The sequence below is a fragment of the Condylura cristata genome, unplaced genomic scaffold (genome assembly GCF_000260355.1).
Source record: "Condylura cristata isolate star-nosed mole 26May11 unplaced genomic scaffold, ConCri1.0 scaffold00021, whole genome shotgun sequence".
In the NCBI taxonomy this organism is placed as follows: Eukaryota; Metazoa; Chordata; class Mammalia; order Eulipotyphla; family Talpidae; genus Condylura; species Condylura cristata.
This window is the reverse complement of record NW_004567122.1, coordinates 21,911,271-21,934,571: the sequence shown is the minus strand read 5'-3', so window position 1 is coordinate 21,934,571 and position 23,301 is coordinate 21,911,271. Positions and strand designations below refer to the sequence as shown.

Genomic DNA, 23,301 nt, shown 5'->3' with positions numbered 1-23,301 from the left:
GGGCTCCCTGGTGGTGTAAGGAGTTAAGCACAGCACTATAAGCTATGGGTAGCAACTGACTGCAGCATATGTGAGATTCCCTGGCCAGGGAGTTGACCCACATGGCACAGCAGACCTCTCCTGATTTCCTGTATTTGTATGTCTGCCTGTTCTGTTTCCCACTCTGTCTCTGGTGAATCCTCTCACCCCCCACACCTCTGGCCTGTACCCCAGTTCTTATATACATAAATAAATAAATCTTTTTAGGAATGCTATTTTCATACATACTTCCATAAGGGTGCATATTAGGAAGAACTAATCTACTTACCTCTTTTCACTGGAAAAGGCAGAACTTAAATCTGCAGACCATTGTCTACTGTGCTTTTCTCAGTGACTTTCTAACTGACCTGTCCCCCTCCCCACCCCCCCTCCAAATTCCTTCTGTCTTAGCTAAGTTACTTACTCCAGTGTCCAAAAACTGTGGGGGAGTTACTTAGGCCAATTTTCTCCCCTGTATACACGAAATATACATATTATTACTATCTTCTTTTGTCTTTTTCTATCAATTCGATAGATGCCTGTTTGATTTGCCAGCCTACAAGAACACAGGGTGATTTCCTCCACAAGCTGGTACATTTGTTTCTAGTGAGACACAGTTTGGTCACTGTACTGAAAATTTTAAATATCTGGACAGTGAAATGTCCAGTTTCTCTGTTAACTACATTTATGATGTTTTCTAGCTGAAAAGATTAATTCAATGATTTGTTTTGATATTAACCTTCTCCCATCAGTATGTAAGCAACTTAGGGCAGGAAGATACAGAAATCAGTTTGTTGTTAGAGCAACTGTTCTTTCTCTATCAACTTTCTCTTTTGATATACCAATTCAATTATTGATTAAAGATAGTGACTGTCTCTCTGAGAGTAACACAAGGGCAAGAAATACTAAGAAATCAATTTATTCATTCCTGATATGTAAACGTGTATTCTGTATAGTACAGAGGTAATACATTTTGAAGTTATATAGTGTGCATTTCACTTCTGTCTTTCCATGTAGTAATAGTGTCCTAATTATCTAAAGGCTTCTCTCTGAGGGCAAGTGAAAGAGGGTCAGTAATGGTGGTATTCTTTTAGAACGTTAGAAACTGGTGGATTGGGAAATACAAAAATAATACAGGATAACTCAAGAAAAGAATGAGTGATAATACTATGTAACATTTTCTAAAGGAAAGTAAAACAGTGAATGATCATTCACTATATTTTATTAACCTATGTTGTGAAGGAAATCTCCAAGATCAGTGAAGTACTGGGCTAGATGGGATATATACAACCTTAAAAGTTTTGGCCAAGCTTTAATTAAAACAACAACAATAACAACAACAAACATTAAAATGCCACAGGAAAGAGAAGGTGGAAGATGGTTCAAGTAAATGTCTAAGAAAAATACTGATGGAAAGGGGGTTTAGAGGGAGAATGCTATCTAAAAAGAGGCAGATTCCTAAATTACGTCCCTGTGAGACATGAAGAGGGCATCCTGCAGAAAGATGCATCTCTTACTGGCCTTGTTGTTTTTGTTATTTTTACACATCCTGTTAACTTTACAACAAACAATAGTACGACGCCATCACCTCCATCGATTTAGAGATAATGGAAGGTCTTGTTTTTGTAAGGAAGAATAAGGAAGAGAATTTATGTCCTGAGGTTAGTTTTGTGTCCCTGCTATTGTGTTCTAGATTTATTTCACTTCATATTCACTTCTCATGTCTCTTCAGAAAATTTAAGAGCAGGTTATTGGATGGTTTTAGAAGCTAAAATCAAATCCTTAAAGAGGTTAAAATTAAGGCAGGCTCCACTGTATAGTATTGGGGTTTCATATCCCATTAGTAAATCACTGATAATATATACCATCTGAATACTTAATTTAGATTTCAGTGCAACTCTGAAAACATAATTCTTAGGGCACTCTGAAAAAGCCATATGTGGTAGATTACACATCATACTCTTGTAAATCAGCAATGAGAACTTTACTGTGAGGCTTACCACAAACATGTATAAAAGTTGGTATTCTCATTTTGATACTAATTTAAACAACAAAAATAGATAAATCAGAGTTAGTGTTTTTAGGCTCTCTTATAAACTTGCCTACAGATAGAAAGTAAAAGAAAAAAAAAAAGCTGATGATTTCATCTGCCTTAGAGATTAAAAATTGCCATGACTTAAAAAATAGGTAAGATGAATAACAGTTAAAGATTTTCATGAAATATGATTAAGGATACAGCTGGAAAAATTCTACAAGTGTTCTGATTGCATATAAATCAGGAATTTGGGCTAACACATTTTTATATGTTATAGCATAATCATATCCTGAAGGCATTAATCAGGGACAATTAAAACTAAAAATATCACACTACCAAAAAACTGTGTAAATTGACTTTTTAGTACACCAGTGAAAACACTGACAGCATTCAACTCAAAGAATTTGACAAATTACATTCTTTACTCAACATACTAATTTTAAATGATCTTGTTACTTTTTTATAATTTGCTGTCTATTTAGTATGATTAGCTTCATTCAAGTACAGCATGACATCTATAAGCTAGAGAAATCTTAAGAATATGGTCATAATGTGATTACAAAATCTGACATCCTAACATCTCAAGTATTAACATATTAATATAGTGTCTTGATGTTATTTATTAAATAAAATGTTACTTAAGAGTGATTCCACCTCTAGATGCATTTTTAAGATTTCAATTTTTTAGGTCTGCACACTGAGGTAAATAAACTGGATTAAATTCTTCTCAGAACTAAATTTGAGCTAAATTTGATTCGAATTCCATAATAAAATTTTTGTGACCTGTTTTCTGCAGTATTAAAAAAAACAAAATTCAAGAAATAAAGTTTTAAGAATTGATGCTCTTATGTCAAATATTCTAGAATTTAAGTCTTAGTCTCAAGTTTAACTTTTGTGGTTGATAATAAAGTGTGCTATTCCTTAGTTTGTTTTCCCAAAACAAACGTCGAACAATCGATAATTTATCTTCAGAATGTTCATTAATTTAGAGGACATATGTCAAGTATATGTTAGCCTATCTGAAGCATGGTAATCATTAAGCATCAAACTTAACTTTCTTATTTGTTAGATGAATCAATAATTCCTCATGATGGACAAGTCTGCAGGGTTAAAGGAGGTAAGGCATTTAAAAAATTCATGGCACACAAATGCTTAACAAGTATTACTGTTCACTGAAAACACTTTGTAAGTGTGTGATGAACACAAATCTGTACTTCCACATAACAAGAATAATAGTAACAGCAAACCTAAACATTACAAGGAGAACTTCAGGCAGATCTCTAAATTAAGATTTTTTTGTTTCTAGACGATATACTCAATATATTTTAGTTGACATGATGCTTATTACCACCGCTAAAATACTTTATATTAAGAAAAATTGTACCATTAAAATCAAGCTTTAACAGTAAAGAATCTTAGAGAACCACTAATCATAGTGATTCCTTAAGAATTATGGATCTGAGTCTTAGCCCAATCAATAGGACTTGCCAAAACAGAGAGTTTCTGATTTATGTTCTGGCCAGTGCCTAATAAAATATGCACATGCAGCCAGGAGCCAAACGAGGTAAGTTCAGACTTGCTTTTATTGTAAACCATAGGAATGCTCTTATCAGGAATTAACTTGTATTCATAAATACATAGATGAAGCATTTAGAATGTTATGTGCTGAAGACCTAGATAAGAACTGACCAAGATCCTTGACCACCACCAAAAAAAAAAAAAAAAGAAGCAGAAAATGCAATTTAAGTTACAGGAAAGGTTTACTCAAGTGCACCCAGTTCCTGTATGGTAGAGTTGAGAGGCAAGCCAGGTACTCTGAGAGTAAAAATTAATAAGGATTCTGAAGAAAGGTAAGGAAAGGACAACAAAGAAGTAACTTCCCATTTAGAAATTCTAAACAGTGTATTTGAATACACACTAAAATCTACTACAAATTATCAGTTCTTACTTAGCAAGGCCTTAGGAGAGTACATTAGTGTGGATTAAAAAGAGGCACAACACAGGGGAGAATTTAAAAAATCATAGTAAAAAATAAAAAAATCTGAAATGAAAGGAAGGATTAGGAAAGGGTTAAGAAGCTGAAGCCTGAGCCAGATATTTCAATCTCTTCTCCCCTTTAAATCCTGCAACTCAGATATCCTGTGCATTTACTCAAGACCAAAACGTTGGAGGAACTCGCTCTGGTAATGTTAAAAGCAAATAACTGATCATTTCTTTCTCTTTTCTGTTTTAACTTTAAAAATTCACAGATAGCAACTTTTACTTTTTATTGCACAGCTAAAATAAAGTGTAATACTCATATTCATCCCTGACATAATCTGGAGTTCCAACACTCACCAAACCTGCTTGTAATGAGATGTTAAGTTACACTCTCCTTCACTCTCAATCAGTAACAAGCAACGACCATATCACCATTATAGCTTTGTTTCTTAAAGAACCTTATACAAATTGAATCATATGGTATGAAACCTCTTGAGACAATCTTCTTTCACTGAGTATAATGTTTGAGATTCCTCCAAAATGTTACATGTATAAAGAGCTTATTCTTCTTCATTTCTAAGTAGCTTTTTATTACATGGCTGTGCCACAGATTGTTTATCCATTTACCCACTGAAGCACATTTGGATTGCCTCCATTTCGGGGCAATTTTGAATAAAGCAGGTATAAATATTAATGTATAGGGTTTGGATGATTTTTTTTGGGTGATATGAACAGTTAGGAATGAAATTGCTTGGTTATATGACAAATGTATATTTATCTTTATAAAACACTGCCAAAATGTTTTCCTCAGTGGTTGGAAATCTTTATTCCCAGCAGAACTCTAGGAGAATGAAAGTTGATTAGTATTCTCATCAACACTTGGTATTGTCAGATACTTTAACTTTATTGAAATGACATATTCTCACCATAACAAATAATGTTGAATGAATTGTCATGTGCTTATTTGTTATTTATATAGCTTTTTTTTTATATAAAGTGTCACTTCAAGTTCTATGCACATTTTTAACAGAGTTGTTTTCCAAATGTTGGGGTTTGGGAGTTCTTTACATATTCTTCACACAGCCCTTTTATCTGTATATGTTATTTGTAAATATTTTCTCCTGGTCCATAACTACATTTATATTTTACTTTAATAATGAATAAATTAATTCAATAATGAACAAATAAAGTCTGTCTTTCCAGACTCCATCCCCTGCCTGCTGCCAACAGCTCAGGTGCTGAGAATCATACCTCCCAGTATGCCATGAATCTGGCTTCCTGAGAGGGGGCTTCTGGGAAGAGCAATGAATGGAGCAGTCATATTAAATTAGGAGGAAAGACTGTCAGCCATACAAACAATTCTGACATGGCTTCTTTTTTTCTGGCTTTTGGACTCTGGCAGGCAGGATGATCTCACTCTTCTCAGAGACGATGGCAGCCGTCATCTTGACCTTCTGGTGGATTTGGCGTGGGTGTTAAAATGTGAGCTATGGTTCTCGCCTTCTCTCCCAGCTGGCTGGACTCTAGCCCAGCCTATTTGAAAAGTATTGCATCTGTGCTATCCACTCCAAGAACACAGCTTGTCTCTTCATGTAGTTAGAATTTTTATTGCTTTCATCATTTTGTAGTTTTAAGCACAGAGAATCTGTACATTTCTTGGTAAACTATATACTTAGTTTTGGAGCTACAATCTTTCAAGGCAGGTAGTTTTCATTTTTGTACTCTTAGGCTACCTGTTAGTAATTAAAGTGAGCTTTTTACGGAGAGTGGAGTCTCTTTTTAATCCATGCTGGTGATCTTTTCACTGCTGTGTTTAGATTATATATATCATGTAATTATTGACATGTTGGGATTTAGGTATACTAGTTCCTGTTTTTTTGCAACTGATGTCAATCATCCTTTCTGGTTTCCTTTCCTCTGCTTCCCCTCCCAGCCTTCCTTTTACTCTTCTGAATAATAATCACTGAAAATGAGGAAGGCCTCAGTATTTTTAATATTTCATTTAAATTTGCTGTATACTTGCTTAGTGGTTATTTGTTGTAGAATTTATAGTATACATACATTTCAGTTTCAAATGCTACTTACAATTATTATTTTGTCACTTCAGATGAAATGTGGAAAGTTTAACACCTTCAGGGGTACCATTACCTTCCTCCATGTATGGCAGGTCCTCAGATAACATTGTTTCATTCAGTGCCATTTTGTTATGCCGAAAATATTTCCTGTCACCATTGATGAAACAGTGCTTGAGACCTGGTTTCCTTATATATCACTTGGTTAAAGTCACAGTTCCTAAGAAACTGCCTTTTCAAAATGCCTCAGTATGAATTAGGTGTATGGATACCTCAGTGAAAGCTGAACATCACAGGCCTCTTGATTGCAGTCAGAGTTAAGCTCCAGTACAATCTATTTCTCTTGGGATTTCTTATTTTCTTGGCTAGAGACTCAAAGGTGTATTTAACTCTATTTTGAGTTGGTGGCACTGTATTTACTCTATTAAAGATAAGTTTTCCTCACCCCTTTCCTTTCTACTCCATGAGGCAAACATTCAGAACTATTTCAACTTAGAATGCTTTAGTTTATCACTGATGAGACAAAATAATAAATGTGGAGAGCTGCAGGTTGAAGGGATGCATTGAATCCTTGCAAATTTTCCTTAAGTACTTTCACTATCCCACTATCTCATTAGAAATAAGTGAACTTAATGAAAGTTAGCACTTTCATTGCTTAACTTTTTTTTTAGCTTTGCCTTTACAGTGGACCATGAAATGAAATGTACTTTCATCCAAAATGGCCATGTATATTTCTTGTATATAAACCCCAAGTCAATGAATAGTAACATGCATTCTTAGTCTAAATGTGTTCTTTTCTAGTGCTATTTGAAAAATGTGGTGACTTAAATTAACACCCATTTGTTATCACACAGTCACATAAGTCAGGATCTGGGTAGGCTTAACTGAGGACTCTATTTAAGGATTTCACAGGGCTAAAATCAAGATGCTATCCAGAGGGGTTCTTATCAAAAGTCTTAGGGAAGCTTCAAATTCATTCAGATTGCTGGGAAAACTCCACTCAGTGCCTCTGTTTTAAAGAGCAGCTATGATTAGATATCTGCATGGCAAGGATAAATGAGGAACAGAAATGACATCTATAAGTTCCTTTCAGGAGAAATGCCTAAATTAATGTTTGTATGAACAACCAGGGATCAGGAATCTTAGGGGTGTTCTCTTTAGAATTCTTTCCACCAGACTAAATATGTTCCATTTGCATTTCTGAAAATATCCACTTTGACCCCACAACAGCACTTTATGTCTATCATGAGTACAATGAATTCTGGGTATTTCAAACCTGACCCCTGGTTTATATAAAATTAATATGCACATTGGGGTTGCTGCATTCTTCTCATATGTTTAATAATCTCTTTTGTTAAGGTATATGTCCCACTGGATGGAGTTGGCAAGAACCCATCCTGTATCCTTAAATACATTATAGAACTTGACATAGAGCTTCAATAAATTCCCAATTAGTGTATATGAACTCCCTTGGAAGACTTCATTACACTACTAATTCATTTTAGAAAGAAAGATTTATATTGAAAATAAGATAATTTTGTTCGTTACCTAGTCTAAATTGCTACAAATTTCAAAATATTGAATAGCAAAGTAATATGGTTTTTCAGTAGAAAGCAATTCTAACCCAAGAATATTAAAGGAGTGAGATGAGCTCAATTATTTCCTTAACTGTTTTTCAGTCTCTGGAATTCTGTTTTAGGCATCACAATACAAGAGAAAAATGTCCAAACTGTTCTTTAATGAAAATTAAGCTACTTTAAAATATTGGCTTGACCTCTTTTTCTCACCCAATAAAAAATGATTACTTTTGCTGAAATGTGGTTTGGAGTATGTATTGATGTTTGGAAAGGGAAGTGTCTGGAGATTCTCATATGTACAGTGTCGACATAAAAGGGTTATTTAAGTATGTTTTAGTCTCTGAATGTGTTTCCTTAGGCACTAGCTTTCTAGGTGGTCTTTATGCCTATTTAACGACTTGCAAATATATAAAAAACAGAAATATTCAGACGTGTACTGAAGAAGAAACTCTCAACCTGCTGAAAGGCAGGGAAGATTATTAATAATATTGAAGCATCTAAATTTTAGTAACAATGGAGGGAGGACCAAAGCATGCTAATAATGGAAATCTGGTGGTAAAAGATGCACAATGCCTCTTTCAACAATAAATACTTGAAAAATATGCTCATCTGGAAATTCATATTGATTGACATGGGCCTGTTGCTAACACTAAATGTTTAACAAATTCCTATACTTTTCAGTCTTTAAAAAATTGCATAAAACGGACACTCACATACATGCACACCCAGCCCAGTGATTGTTAGCCACCATTAGCAGTCATTACCAGGTTATACAAGAGTTCCTTGATGAGTATTCTGCATAATCCTGGACTTCCATCTTTTTAGTGGGTCCCATGAACTCTTTTTAATAGGTCCACTATGAGGTCCAATCAAAACTATCAACACTTACACTGATGGTGCAAAAGCAAAAGTTGATAAAATTGTCTACCACAAATCAAGATAAAGGTACCAAATTCCACTGTCAGTGATTTTATTTTTCACTACCACTCAATTAGTAAAAATCTTAGTAAAACAGTAAAATGTATTGTTTTATTATACCAACACTCCTGAGTATACCTTTTTTTTTTTTAACTATTTTGTGGGATAAAAAGGATAGATAAAGCTTTCTGCTACAGACTAAAATATGATGTCTCAGAAAAGTAGTAATGGGTTGTTCGACTTATGTGCTAAACTAACTGTGCCTTTCAAATCAATCAAGAGGAGAAAACTTGGTCACCCTTGGAAGCTTATGCATCATGGGTTATGACAGGAACACTCAGAGGACTTATGACCAACACATAAAATGGACTCTAAACTTCCATGTCAGGAGGTATGACTGGGAATGCTCAGGGGGCTGAGGACTGATATATGACAAGGGACCCCAGAAGCTGATCAGTGGAATGCCTTGTTGATAAGACTGAAACACTGATTGGGTAACAAGGGCTTGATCTCAATTATATACTGAGCCATCAAGCAGATGAGAAGTGTCTGGAGAGTGGACTCACAATCCCTCATACTTTAAATGACAGTCCTAACCTTTCCCTTTTCCTTTTTCCTACTTCTCCTTACAACTGATGCAATTCCATTCTTCTATCAATAAAAAGGCCAGGATCTTGCTCATCAGCAGTGTCCTGCACATGCAGCCTGCTCCATGACGCCCCTTTATCAGTGTGATGTTGCTGCTGCAACATTCTCCTATGAAGTATATATGGTGTTATAAACCAAAGTTACCGCAATAAAAAAAATTAAAACAAAGCTTTCATATCAAAATTGTAAAAGGAGTTTTCAGATTTAATTTCTACTATGGTGAAAATTAATAAATATTACCTATATAAAAACTATTTTGGGGTCTTAAGTAATTCTCAAGATTGTTAAGAGGTACTAATGCAAAAACACTGGAAAATATTAGCTTACAACCTAAAGATAACTTAGTCATATACAGGACAGCATTTTACATTGTTTTTACGCAACTTCTGGGATTTATCATAACTATCAATTCTCCATGGAGAGTTGTTTTTCCTATCACTGTCCTATATTAAAAAAAAAAAATTAAGCCACCTGGGGTTGATTTCAACTTTCTCTGTGTGGATTATCAACTATCTTCCAAAATGTGCCGTCAATCATGGTGTCCTGCTTCATACATGGATTCTTATGTGCCACTGTCTCATTTATTATAAACTATATCTTAATAAAGGATAGAGTGCATTTCCCCTTTGACATTCTTTCTTCACTAGGACACTGACAATTCTTAAGCCTATGCTTCTCTATATAAGATTCAAAATAAGACTGTCAACTGCCCTACAAAATTTTGTCCAACTTTTATGGATACAATGGATACAGATTTTACAATATATAATTATGAATCTTAATATTTTTAGTCCTTCAGGTCAAGACAGCTTATATTTTCATCAATTTAAGTCTTTTTCATTGAATTGCAAAGTAACTGCACTTCTCTCTAAATGTCTTATCCACTTGTTTCTAAGTATAGATCAGAGTTTAATTTTACTTTTGTCCACTAAATAGCTGTGCAAAGATAGGCCTTAAGAAATACAATTCATCAACTGAAGCACTGACATAGTCAACTGCATATTTTACTTCAGCAAATGAGCAAATCACCCCATAATTTCAAAGAGAAAGTATGGGTAAATATAAGTTTACATTTATCATTTTTAATGCATTTTAATGTGCATAATTTTATTCTATCACTCTTCAATGAGAATTTTCTCACCGTCAGTTTTCTAGTTGTTTTGTCCTCTGTTTTACACACAAACTGTTACCAAAAAAAGTGACTGTCACTGTAGTGAGATGTTAGGCAGAACCTGGGCACCACCACTTACTACAAGTGATGCCAGGCAAACCTGTACCCCCAGGCAGGGACTACGAGGATGTGGCAGGCACTAGCGCACATGAGCACCATTGGCCTCCTTGCACCTCACAGCTGCGCGGCATTCTGTGAGGCTAGTAACATCACCCCACTGAAAGGTGAGGAATTCAAATTTCCAAGGTGGTAACACGTCCTTATTCACATAGGTAATTAAGAACAGAACTCCGATTTAAATCTAGATTTAAAGCTCATGTTCTTTATAGGGTTTTGTTGACCTGCAAAATATAATGGTAACAAACTAGAGAGTTCAGATGTGGTGGAAACTAAATGAGATAATGCTCACTTAAATGTTATTCCACCCTTACTTTTAAAGTATAGTTATTCATCACCACTTATATTTCAAATAAGTAAGTTAAAAGCTTTTAACTGTGATCTTCCTTTTCACTGTGCCTAGGAGTGTCAAACTACAAGGAAAATTTTGTCAAGGTTATCATTCAGGACCATATTATGCAAACCAACAAACACTAAATTCACTTCTTTCTTTTCTCCTTCTCTTTCAGTATTTCCAAAGTGAAATGTGGTGATTTTCCATCAGTAATAGGCAAAAGAGAGAGGAAAGTTTGTAGTGATTTATAAAAAGCATTGCACAAAAACACAATCCTTAGTAACACATGGGAAAATTTTAAAATGTATGAAAATAAATATTTTATTAATTAAGCCCAATCTCTTTTTATTTTATTACACGACAGACAGCTAAGATGATCTAGAAGCTACACTCGTTTAATTCTTGGAACAAGTGCCAGAACCATCTACCAGTTGTCTCTTAGTAACAGTGGAGAGATTAATACTGCCCCTGTTCTTCTTTTCTTGGGAGTATATACTAATGTGAGTATAAGGTAAACTATGCTTTAGGATGCAAACAACAGAAATAAATATCTTAAATTGGCTTAACTAATATTCATTGGCTCACACATTCAGAAATTAAAACGTTAGATTATCCCCCAAATTGAAGGATATCGTGGTTCAACCAACAAATTCAGAGGTTTCTCAAAGGTTATAAATGTATCTGCCATAAGACTGAGCAATACCACTACAAGGGCCCCAACCCAAGGATACAAAACACTAATTTAAAAGGAAACTTGCACTCTTGTGTCACTGCAACACTGTTTACAATAGCAAAGATACTGAAACAACCTAAATACCCCAAACAGATGGATGTGTTATGAAGATGCAGTACATGGACTACTACTTAGTGGTCAAAACAAAACATGACCACCATCCGTAGCAACATGGATGGAGCTAGAAGGGGTAATGCTAAGCAAAATCAGTCAGAAGAGGGAAAAAAAAATACCAGATGATGTCACTTATATGTGGAATACAGAAGAACAAAAACAAAGGGTCAGATAAAGCCAAATTAAACAACAGCAAGAAAACCTAACCCTTGAAAGGTGACTGAACTGGGGGCCACCAGATGGATAAAGAGGGAGAGGGGAGGGAAAGAACAAAGATGGGAGGAAGGAGAAGGGTCTGTGGGGTGGCACATGACAATGCTGAAGGGGGATCCTACAAGTGAATCATGGAAATCATCATGTAACCCATACTGACTCAGTGTAAACAGACATACACAAACAGTATCACAGAGGACAAATGTGCCTCTCACCCTGCCCTTGGGCAGTGTGTGAGTTCAGAGTTATTCAGGATGCTTTTCTTAGTGACTATAGTGATCAGACTTGCATCTGACTTCCTTGTTTACATCCAGTGGAGACACAGAACAATCTTCAACCATGAATAAAATGTTCCTTTCTTTAGTGCAAGCTGGCAAACACAGGTGCCTGATCACATGTCCCAATCAAGGCAAAGCCATGTGCGGCTGGGTTAGGCTAGGCGAGGTAGGACCTGCCCCAGGAGAAGCACCTGCCCTCACGGCCTCCTGGCCACACAGCGGGAGATGCAAGGATGATGGAGTAGCAGCCACATCACCCATTCTTCACAAATGTCTTTATAAACTCTATCAGCGTGTATGTCTCTAGAGTGTTAAGAGTGGCTAGTGTGACACTGGGGGAAAAGGGTTGGGAAGAAGAGACTACTCTTGACTTGTTTGCTAATATTTTTCATTTTGTCTCTCTCAAAGAAATATTTCAAATATTTACTCCATACAAGACTAAGTATAAAAAATACCCTGGTCTCAAATTTAGGCTGAGAAAAAGAACTGATGTAAGATACAGAGGAAAGGGCTAGGAATCAGTGATGCCAATGCCAGAAATAGAGAGCTCTCAGGAAGGGAATTCGACTTCCCACATCTTATGTTGAATATTTAAAACTTATTTTATCAAACTTCCAATGGGCAGACTAAACCGAACTGGTGTTTGATTACACTACTTCCCAAGAAAATCATACACTCTGTACAAGCACAGCGGAGTACTGACTCAAATGTTCTTTAAGCCAAGAAATGTCTCTTAAATACCATATATCATGAATACATGTGCTTTTTTCAAACATATTTAGCAAGATGTGAAATACAATCAGCAGAGCAGAAACTGGTTTGCCTCACATGACTACTTGCTCATGCTAGAAAGAGCTGATTATGTGCATAGCTCTGGAAAGTGCTACCAAAACTGCTGAATTCTCTCAGGGGCTGAAATGAGCCAAGGGTTGCTCTTTCTAGATTAAAAAGGCTTTAGGGGCAACACAGTGGTATAAGTAGAACAAAAGGTACTTGTTTCAAGACGAGTTTTACCAATCATCTAAGCTTCCATGTTAGGTTGACTAAAACCCATATATCAAGATTTAATCTTACCTGTGAGATTCAGGTAAGAAGAGGAGAATAAAACTGCCAGAAGCAGCTAAGTGATGAATGCAAGTTCATCACTAAATCAACTGAGCTTTTCAGTAGGTGCTCAGCTCTTTTTAGCCCTATAATCCCTTCTGAATCAAACATTTATTTTACTTCATCATTGTCTGCTTCATGGCCTTATTCATTAAGCTGTTAAAAAAAACTGTCTCTTTATTATCTGAGGTCATTGATGAAATATTAGGTTAATGGAACCACCTAGTATTATTTGAAAAAATATCCAAAAGTTTTTATCCTGACTTCACTGCCTTTTTTATTCCTCATCTTACAAAGAACAAATGACACCTCAAAGGAGATAACATTAAAATACTTTGTTCCACAGAAATGAATTCTACATGGTAGGTCAAGAACAGATTATGATTATTTAAGTACATACTAGCAATGATACTTTATCATATACAATTAATTTTACATGATGTAAAATTATACATATGTATATATACATACATTTTCACAGAACTCTTTATATAGTTTTATATGGTTACATAGCTTACATATATAGTTACATGTCCACACAGTTATATGTCTATACAGTTATATGTCCATATGTACATATATAACTATGTACCTATAGATAATAGTGTAATTGATACCAATGCATATTAGCGTAGATGTAGCATTCTACCGAAATTAAGAACTGTGGGTTCATGGATTTTAATTGATGGTATGATTATGTTTTAGTGATTTAAGTTATCCACTAGAGAAGGAAGGAAACATATTGGTGAAAAATATGCACATGATATCCTAAAAAAGTTTCCTTAAGGCCAGCATTCTCAAATAATTTACTGTATTTCAAAAAATGTGTTCAAGAACCTCAGTCTTCAAAAGTGTAAAAACTTTAAGCAAACTTACCAACAGTATCACATGGTTCATCTTTGTGTACACAGAAATCTTTCCTAGAAGAAAAGTAGAAAATTAAGGTAAACTTTCACAAACAGGTACATGACCTTTTTAATTGTTATATGAATAAATGAAACATGCTTTTCATCACTAAGAATTTCAAAAAACTGAGGATACAATTAACTAATTTTTCATTTTAACATTAGGATTATTATGATACATTTATACCTGACAGAATCCTAAAATAGGTTGACTGATTTCATAAGTAATATTTCAAAACTAAAATTCATCCTTGTTTTGAATTTTATAGGATTTCTTTTTTTTATTACACAAGGGATAGAATTTGTTGTGGAACATGGTTTTCTGTTTGAAAAATACTGTAAGATCTCTACTTCACATAAACAACTTCCAGATTGAAGATTTAAACACTGTAAGTACAATTTAAAACAACATTTTATACTGTAACACCAGTAAAACTTTCAAAAGACAAGTTATAATTATTTTAATAAGAGTATGAGGAAATCAGTACTTTTGTAAAAGTGGGTTCTAACTATGAATAATATTCTATAATATGTCTTTATTTGACTTTTGTGTCTTGGCGAGCATCCTCTGAGATTTATGACCTTTTGTGGTAGAATATATGAAAGCAGAACTCCAAATCTACCTTTTGCTAGTGATATGACTTCACAACCTAACATTCTTATGGTATAGATGCACCACATAGGTTTACGGTAGAGGTTAATTTAACCATATCAAACACGGATTTAGTGTGTAGGTTGAGTTAGTATACATACATAAAACAATGCCCTCCTCCCCCCCAAAAATGCCCAACACTTTGGCTCTCAAAAATTATTTGATGTTTTGCTTATGGTTTTTGTTTGTTCTTGCTGCTATTTCTGTACCACAGTTTAAGTAATATCTATTGATGAGCACTTTGGATCTATGTGACTTTTGCTATTACAAGTAATCGTATAATTATGCTGTGAGGGAGAAATTCCTAACTGCTTTATTCGACAATTACTAAGTGTCATTTTTAAATAATAAATAATCCTAAAATTTTTAATTTGGTGTAACTTTCCTATACATCTCACCAATGACATTTATATGGAAAATGTTTCATGCATGTTAAAATGTTGCTATACAATTGCATAATAGAATGAGAAATTTATTTTTATGCATATAACTGAGGAAAAACTGTAAAAGTTTCAATGTGGTAATGGACTTTTTGATGTTCCCTTAGAATATGGTTAACTTTCACTTTGAGGTTATTTAAATTTTTGTAATTTATTTTAAATTACTGTTGTTATCACTGTACAAACAACTTTACTAATTCCTTCAACTGTTACAGTATGTGTGTCTGATATTAATAATGTAATAACAATGCATTAACATTAATACTTTCTCCTGTCTCTTCCTTCCTAAGTCACAGATACCTTAGTGTTTGAGAGTATCTGCTGAGGAGACTTCTCATCTCTGCAAGGGAGCAGGACATTTTCCTCAAACACAGCAGACAAAATGCAGTGCTACAATGTGTATACAGCACATTAAATTTTCATTAATTTGCAAAAAAAAATTTTCACGTTTTTCTCAAATATCTGCTTACAAGTGAAACCAACCTGTATAACTGAACTACAACTGCACCATTTACATATATTAATATTCAATCTATACAAAAGTTTCTTTTATATCTGGAACATACATCCCCATTAATATTGCTTGCATATGCCTTAGAAGTCTATTGTTACAACTGAATTCATGTTGCAAAGTAGATACATATTTGTTAATAAAAGGTAACTACCAAAGAAAAGGAATTTTTGAAGATTAAGTAATCAGATTGGCCATTATCTTTGGGGGCTTTGCCATTTATTCTTTTTGAGGGAAAAAGTGAATTCCTGGAAATGGATAACAAAATCACATGAGACAACTCTAAATAAAAGAGGAAAGACATTCATCCTATAAAACTCTTTAAAGGTAACCTACCCCCAAACCTAATTTAAGCTAGTTATTGATATTCCTTCAATATTTAGGACACAAAATAAGAAACCTTATAAATCTAGGTTAAGCAAGAGAGTTCTCTACAACAGTTGTACACAAGGTAATGATAAAAGGTTTTTTAAGTTGGGTGATTCCTGATAACCACAGAGGTATAACACAATCACCCCAATCCCAAGAACCTTTTCATTGGGAAACCTTCTAACACATCCTATATTCTGACTACCAGCCTCTAATAACAGATTTTACCCCCAGATGTGACCCATTTTTTCAGAAAATCTAAAGTAGATAAGAGAATGTGAGTTGCCCAAAATAAGAAAGAGAACATAAGTGACCCTGAATTATCTAAACCCACTGATTGAGATTTCAGTTTCCTTTCCCTCTTTCTTGATGCCTTGTTCTATGGGTTTTCCTTTGACTCTTAGGACTATACATAATCTTCTCTAACTGCCACGTGAACTAAAAGATGATTTTCTCTCAACTAGAGAACATCTGATCTCTGTTGTTCATAACCAACATTAAATGATGTAGAAATATAATCTCCCAGCCCAGCTCTACAGCATATCCAGAGTCTGAATATAATTACAAAAGAAGCAGAATGAAAAGGCTTGTTGACATTTTGTGCCATGTGTAAACTACCAGATATGTTTAGAATTCTCTGTATCAGAAGCTACAGAAATCAAATTTACTTTGGAACACTATGCTAGTTGCATAGGTTGTACACTGCATAATTCTAGGGATGTATTTACACACAGAACCATGTAAATAGCTCCCTCTACTGTTGTGTAGTCCCAACCCATATAATTGGATGAGATGGCATTCACCATGGCCTCTTACAAGGCTAACTCTGGGTAAGAACAATCTAAAGCAAAATAAAAAAAGTTAGTACAATGAAGGCAAAGAATACAGTCACCTCTATAAAGTGATATAGGGCCCAAGATAAGTGAGGAAGCAGCTTGGGGAACTGTATTAAATATGGGTAGTTCTCCTTTGCAGCTGCATGTGCCAGCAAACAAAAGGAGATAGAAACACCCAAAACAGATGTTATTAAACAATATGGTAATGTAGAAAATTAAAGAACCACATAAAATAAACCTTGAAGCCAAGAATTACCGAGTGTAAAGTACATTCAGATGTAGAGAAAAGATTTTATGAGTTTTTTAGAGCTTTTACTAAATGTACAATACATCATATCATAATGCGTGAGGGTACAACATGACTATTTGTTTTACATAATGTGAAACAAGGGACTTCATCTGTAACTAAACAACATGAATAAACTATGACAAATGCACTGCTATTGTCAGGGGCACTTAAGAGTCTTTCACATAGCCAATTTCTATTCACTTAGTGAACAAATGGATAAAACACATTATTTCAATAACTGCAAGATCTTTTTACCTCTCTAGTACAATTGAAGAATAAACTTTCCTTAGCATTTAAAAACCTCAAATCAGAATAAAATCTTAATTTTCTTATTTTATTATATATATATATATATACACATACACACATATGTATATATATTTTAACATCATTCTTCATTTGATACATTTTTTCATATCAGTTGTAATTCCCATGGATTTCCCACCACCAATTCACTAATGTGCCATCACCATAGTCCCATTTGTGCTTCCTACCCCAGTTAAAATAGTAATTTTCATTTTCAATTAATCAGACTGATAATGCATCCTGAATTGTGTAACATTCAAACACCTTGGAGAGTATGGGGGACAGAGCTTCACTTGCTGCCGAGACCTATAATCATGTGGATTCAAATTCTCTCATTTTGGCTCATGTTGGGTCAATGTGCCTGAAGTCTGCATCACAGCTTTTCATTATGTGAGTTTATGGAAATGATACTGTTAGATTCTGGCAACTGGGAAGGCCAATAAATTGTGCTTAAGTACTGTTTTATACTGAAAAAGAAAATGAAATGCAGCCTCAATTTCCAGGAATGAAGATGCATCTGAGAATAAAGCTCATTGTAGAGTTTAATAGTGCCCTGGGAGATACCTATAAATGATTCATTCAAACATTATTCTATGATTTATATTAAATGAATATATTTTTGCCATTTCTATATTTTATTAATTTTTTATCTTACTTGCCAGTAGCATTAGCTTGGAACTAACTTTCAGCAGTATTTACCAAAAGCAGTTCAGTAAATATGAAAGGCAAAATTATGATTAACAAAATTCTATTATAAATTAAAGTGTACTCTCCAAGGACACAGACTTTTGCCATCTCCATGACAGCAAAGCAACATGTGAAAATTTACACAAAGAAATCATAAAGCTGACACTTGGAAGAACATGTTATTACTGAGTCCACAAGCACTAGGTCAACTTTAAATCATTTGCTACATTATATCACGCATGACAATTTAATCAGTATATTACCACAGATAGGTTCAGATTTAACAAACATTATTCATTGCAACTGAAACCAAAATGAACTGTTGAACTGAAATTCCTCCCTACTCACATAATAGACATTTAATAATTATGTGAGATGACCATCACTAGGAACTGCTTCTAACTTAGCTTCTCAAACAGGAATAAGAACAAGGGAACTGTGGTGGTTAAATTTCTAATTTTCCCAACATCCTTACCAAACTAACTTTTGCATCAACTTCACGTTTACCCTAACTAAAAAATGAATTCTGCCTCTATTACTCAAACCTTCATTCAGACATTCTTAGTCAAATAGACCTAAGTCACTTAGAAAAAAAAAAAAAAAAGTTGTGAATCGGAGACATTGTGGCCTCATGTCCCATCAGTACCTATTGAAATTCTGCAAGTGTATATACCCTTTTACATAACAAATACTTTTTAAACACCCTAATATTAGAGGGAGATATCTGTGGCATTTTTCTCTAACAACAAGAGTTACATAAATATGGAGCAGTTACATAAATTAGGATAGTTTTACTCAATAAAATAGCATGCCTGCTACTCCCTCCAAAGGATGTAGCGTAATCTTAGTATCTTCATTTGCTAGTGCTAGTGTACCAACTACTTTGTGATTTAAAACAACAGAAATACAATGGTTTGCAATTCAGGAGGCTTGAAGCTATATACAAGGTTTATTGGGCTAAAATAAGGTGGAAATTCAGTTTTATTTTGCTTTAAAGGCCTAAGTACCTGTCCTGGAAGTGATCCTGACCGACCCGCTGCTCCCTCAGCAATGTACTTCGTCAGTCAGCTTGTTCTACTTCCCACTCTGTCTCTGGTGAATCCTCTCACCACCCCTGCACCTCTAGCCTGTACCCCAGTTCTGTGTGCATAAATATATCTTTTTAAAAAAATGTTTAAAAGTCAAACATTAGTTTTTAACTAGTTAGTTATATGTGAAAATTTCAGAGTCACATCTAAAGCTGGATGTAGTTCAAGAAATAGAATATCCAGTGATATGCATATAAATGCATTCAACTAATTAACAGGAAAAAACATTTGTAATACTGTACAAAGAGTTTTCAAGGCATTTAGGAGAAAGTGTACTCTCACATTCCATACATACAATAATGTTTCATGGCTCTTTATTCCTAACTGACTAATGTGTCTAATAGTTACAATCTTTGAAAAAAAGTAAAAGATCCTGGTAAATCATCATTCATTGGGAATAGATTTGAATTTCAGCAGTTAGTCTTATGAATTGTTCTATGAAAAAGAACAACACATTATATTTTAGTTCATAAATGGGCATAAGACTCAAGGAAATCTGGTACAAGAATGTAAACTAAAATAATAAAGTTTTCATAAGGGCCCTCCCTGGTGGCAGCAGGTTAAAGCACAGCACTAAGAAGCTTAAGCCACTTCCGCATGAGTTCGATCCCCGCCTGCCCGGGAGGAGATCCACATGGCGAGGCAGACCTCTCCTGACCCGCCCTCTGCTCCCCTCAGCAGTGTACTTCGTCGATCTGCCTGTTCTGCTCCCCACTCTCTTTCTGGTGAATCCTCTCACCCTCCGCATCTCTGGCCTGTACCCCAGTTCTGTAGGAATAAATAAATATTTAAAAAAAAAATTTCATGAATAATTAATACTAGAGACACAGTTGCTTACACCACATCCCTCCTTTGTGCATGCATCCTGTTCTTTATTCTTTAATATTAGAATAAAAAGTGACAAAATAGGGCCATCCCTGGTGGTGCCACCAGGTAAAGCACAGCACTAAAAAGCTGCTCGTAGCTGTTTCAGCCCAAATTCAATCCCCAGCCAGGGAAGTGACCCACATGTCTCAGCAGAGCTCTCCTGACCCGCCCGATGCTCCCCTCAGTAATGTACTTCATCAGACTGCTGGTTCTGTCTCTGGTGAATCCTCTCACCCCCTGACCTATATCCCAGAGTTCTGTGTGCATAAATAAATAAATCTTTTTTAAAGGTGACAAAATAGCTTTTTCTCTCAAACTTTTATTATTTGTTACTTATTTACAAAAATATGTATGTTTGGTAGTAAAACATACCTCACCTTTCACCAAAGCTATAGAGCCTGCACCCCAGCATCTTCTATCTACGTGCCCCCAAAACCCCTACACCCCCAACCCCTCTGGTCACCCATATGCTTTCTCAGAGTATATGAATTATTCCTATGCCTTTGTCAGTCTGCTTTCTTTGGTTATTTATGTTGTAGAAATGACTAAAACTATCTAATAACTGTCACTCATTTTCTGTCTTATTTCTCTTAGCACAATCATCTCAGGTGCCATCCATTTTGTACTGTAAGACATTATTTCTTCTTTTTAAATAGCTGAGTAGTGCACCACTAAGTATACATTACAAAATTTCTTTATCCAGTCACTTGTTGATGAGCATTTAGATTCCATCCTTTAACTAATGTGAGCAATGCTGCTATGAACACATGAGTGCATAAGCCTTTCAGGGTTATTATTTTCATGTACTTTGGATAAATACCTGGAAGAGGTATCACCAAATCACCTGTTATTCCCAATTTGTGGGGTATTTTTTTGTTTTTGTTTTTGAAAAATTTGGGGCTCTGCACAGAGTTGTCTCATATTTCAGGACCTTAAAGCAAAGTGTGAGGGAGGAGAATGTGAGGTCTTTGTATCTGACCTTATTAATCTTACATCTTGTTTGATTTGGGATTGCTTTCACACAGTTGGAAGAGTTGTAATTTGCTTTTGGTTGTTATCTTGTTTACATTTTCAATTTGAGCATTATGAACTGCAAACTTGATGTAGAAAATTGTATTTGTTAGCAAAGGAATGTGTGCCATAAAGTAATTTCCAAGGTCAACAGTAAGCTATTTTCTATATAAATGAGGAGAGTTAATTAGGTAACTCACAGTTAACTGAAAAATCAAGTCCCCTAAAATCACGTATTCCTTTGCCATATGTTTTCACTTATGTCTTCCTATTAGTGTCTTCCAGTTAAGGAATTAGAAAAAATTACTTGATTACTTTGTGTTTTTATATATACATATGTATGTGTGTGTATACATGTATATATGTGTATATGTATGTATATGTGTATATATATATTATATATATATATATAAATGTTCACTGAAATGCTTGTTTCATTGTAATAAAGTATAAAATAGAAATATGGACTGAATTTAAAAAACAGCAGTTAAGTCTCTGACCTATACATACATACATACATACATATACACACACATTGTATATGTGTATGTACACAATACATGTGTGTCTGTATGTATGTGTCTACACACATAGGTACATACATGCATGCATATATTATGTACTAATACATCTGTGTATTTAAGATTAAGAATGGCATTTTCATTAAAATTTTTTAATGTTCTGGAAGAGTGAGACTGTATGTGAGAAATTACTAGCTAAGGGACATCTCAAATACATCACTTTTAATATAATTAAAATATACCTTGAATAGTCTATGACCTGTGTTTTTCTAGGTCAGACACTTAACTGCCGTTTTATAAATTCAGTCCATATTTCTATTTTATACTTTATTACAGTGAAACAAGCATTTCAGTGAAGATAAAGAATAAATGACATTATTATGAAAGTGTTTGCAGAGATAGTCTATTGTGTTCAACTAAAATATACATTACCATTCCTCAAAATAGTTAAATTCATTTTCATTGCTCCCAGTTGTATTTTCCTTTTTTAACTGACTGAACTCTATTTTCTTATATTGCTGCTTCATTTTGGCACACTACTTGATTTCTCCCAATAGTGGTTCATGTCTACAACATAAATTTTAATTGTGTATTTACTATGGGCCAAGCAGAGTATTAGGTGCTTTGAATATATCATCTCTAAAGAATCTGACATCCTGTGAAATAGGTATTGTCATTTTACAGATGAAGAAAAGATCAGTGTGGCTGAACAACTCGCCAAATCATACAGTTCACCATCGGGCAGGTTGAGGTCAAATTGTGTTTGCATGTCCTCGGTGCCCAAAACAACTTCCACTCCATTAGGCATCTTCTGCTCTTCTTTTCTTTGTTAAGATGGTCTGCACACAGGCCTCATGGAATCTCTCCCTATTAAGGCCCTCTTCTCTGGGGCTTTCAGTGGGGCTACTGTATGCTACCTGCACTGCAGCTTTCTGCACTCATCAAATAGCTGTTGAGGCAAGAAGCTGAGATGATTGTGGAGTTCACCTAACAGATGCTCCATTTCTGGGAAATGAAAATTTTGCATGGCTCATTCTTCAATGATAAAAGCTTCAAAAATAACTTTCAATCTATGATTATTTAATGTACAATTCAGAATCAGGTACTACATAGCTGGAATTCTGTTCTTATGCACTTTTTTAATGAATTATAACTAAAACTAGTTGTATTTTATTTTTATTAAAGTTACATTGCTTTACAGTACTGTGTATGATTTGGAGGTAGGGTCACAATCTTCAGGTCTATGTTACTACACCATACCTCATCGAGGTACAGAATGTTTTCCACTATAAAGAACACTTTCAAGTTCTATAAAATTCAACAACAAGCAACTGCTCAATAGACTCATTACAGTAAAGTATGTTTAAATGACACTGTGCTGGTTATGATATAAAATGTCTCCAATATGATATTAAAACTAAGTTGCTGGTAAACAATGAATTATTATCTACTTTTTACTAGCTTTACACAAAATCAGTTTAGGAATAATATACTAGTACAGAGTACT

General features: G+C 34.6%; 1 protein-coding gene across 1 annotated transcript in view; it reads right to left on the bottom strand.

Moving 5' to 3' along the window:
- ADAMTS19 (ADAM metallopeptidase with thrombospondin type 1 motif, 19) overlaps positions 1-23,301 on the bottom strand; it is a 197,011-nt gene that overhangs the window by 118,960 nt on the left and 54,750 nt on the right. The window contains exon 7 of the mRNA XM_004686504.1: positions 14,189-14,232. Coding sequence (XP_004686561.1) covers positions 14,189-14,232 — 44 coding nt within the window. The remainder of the gene's footprint in view (positions 1-14,188; positions 14,233-23,301) is intronic.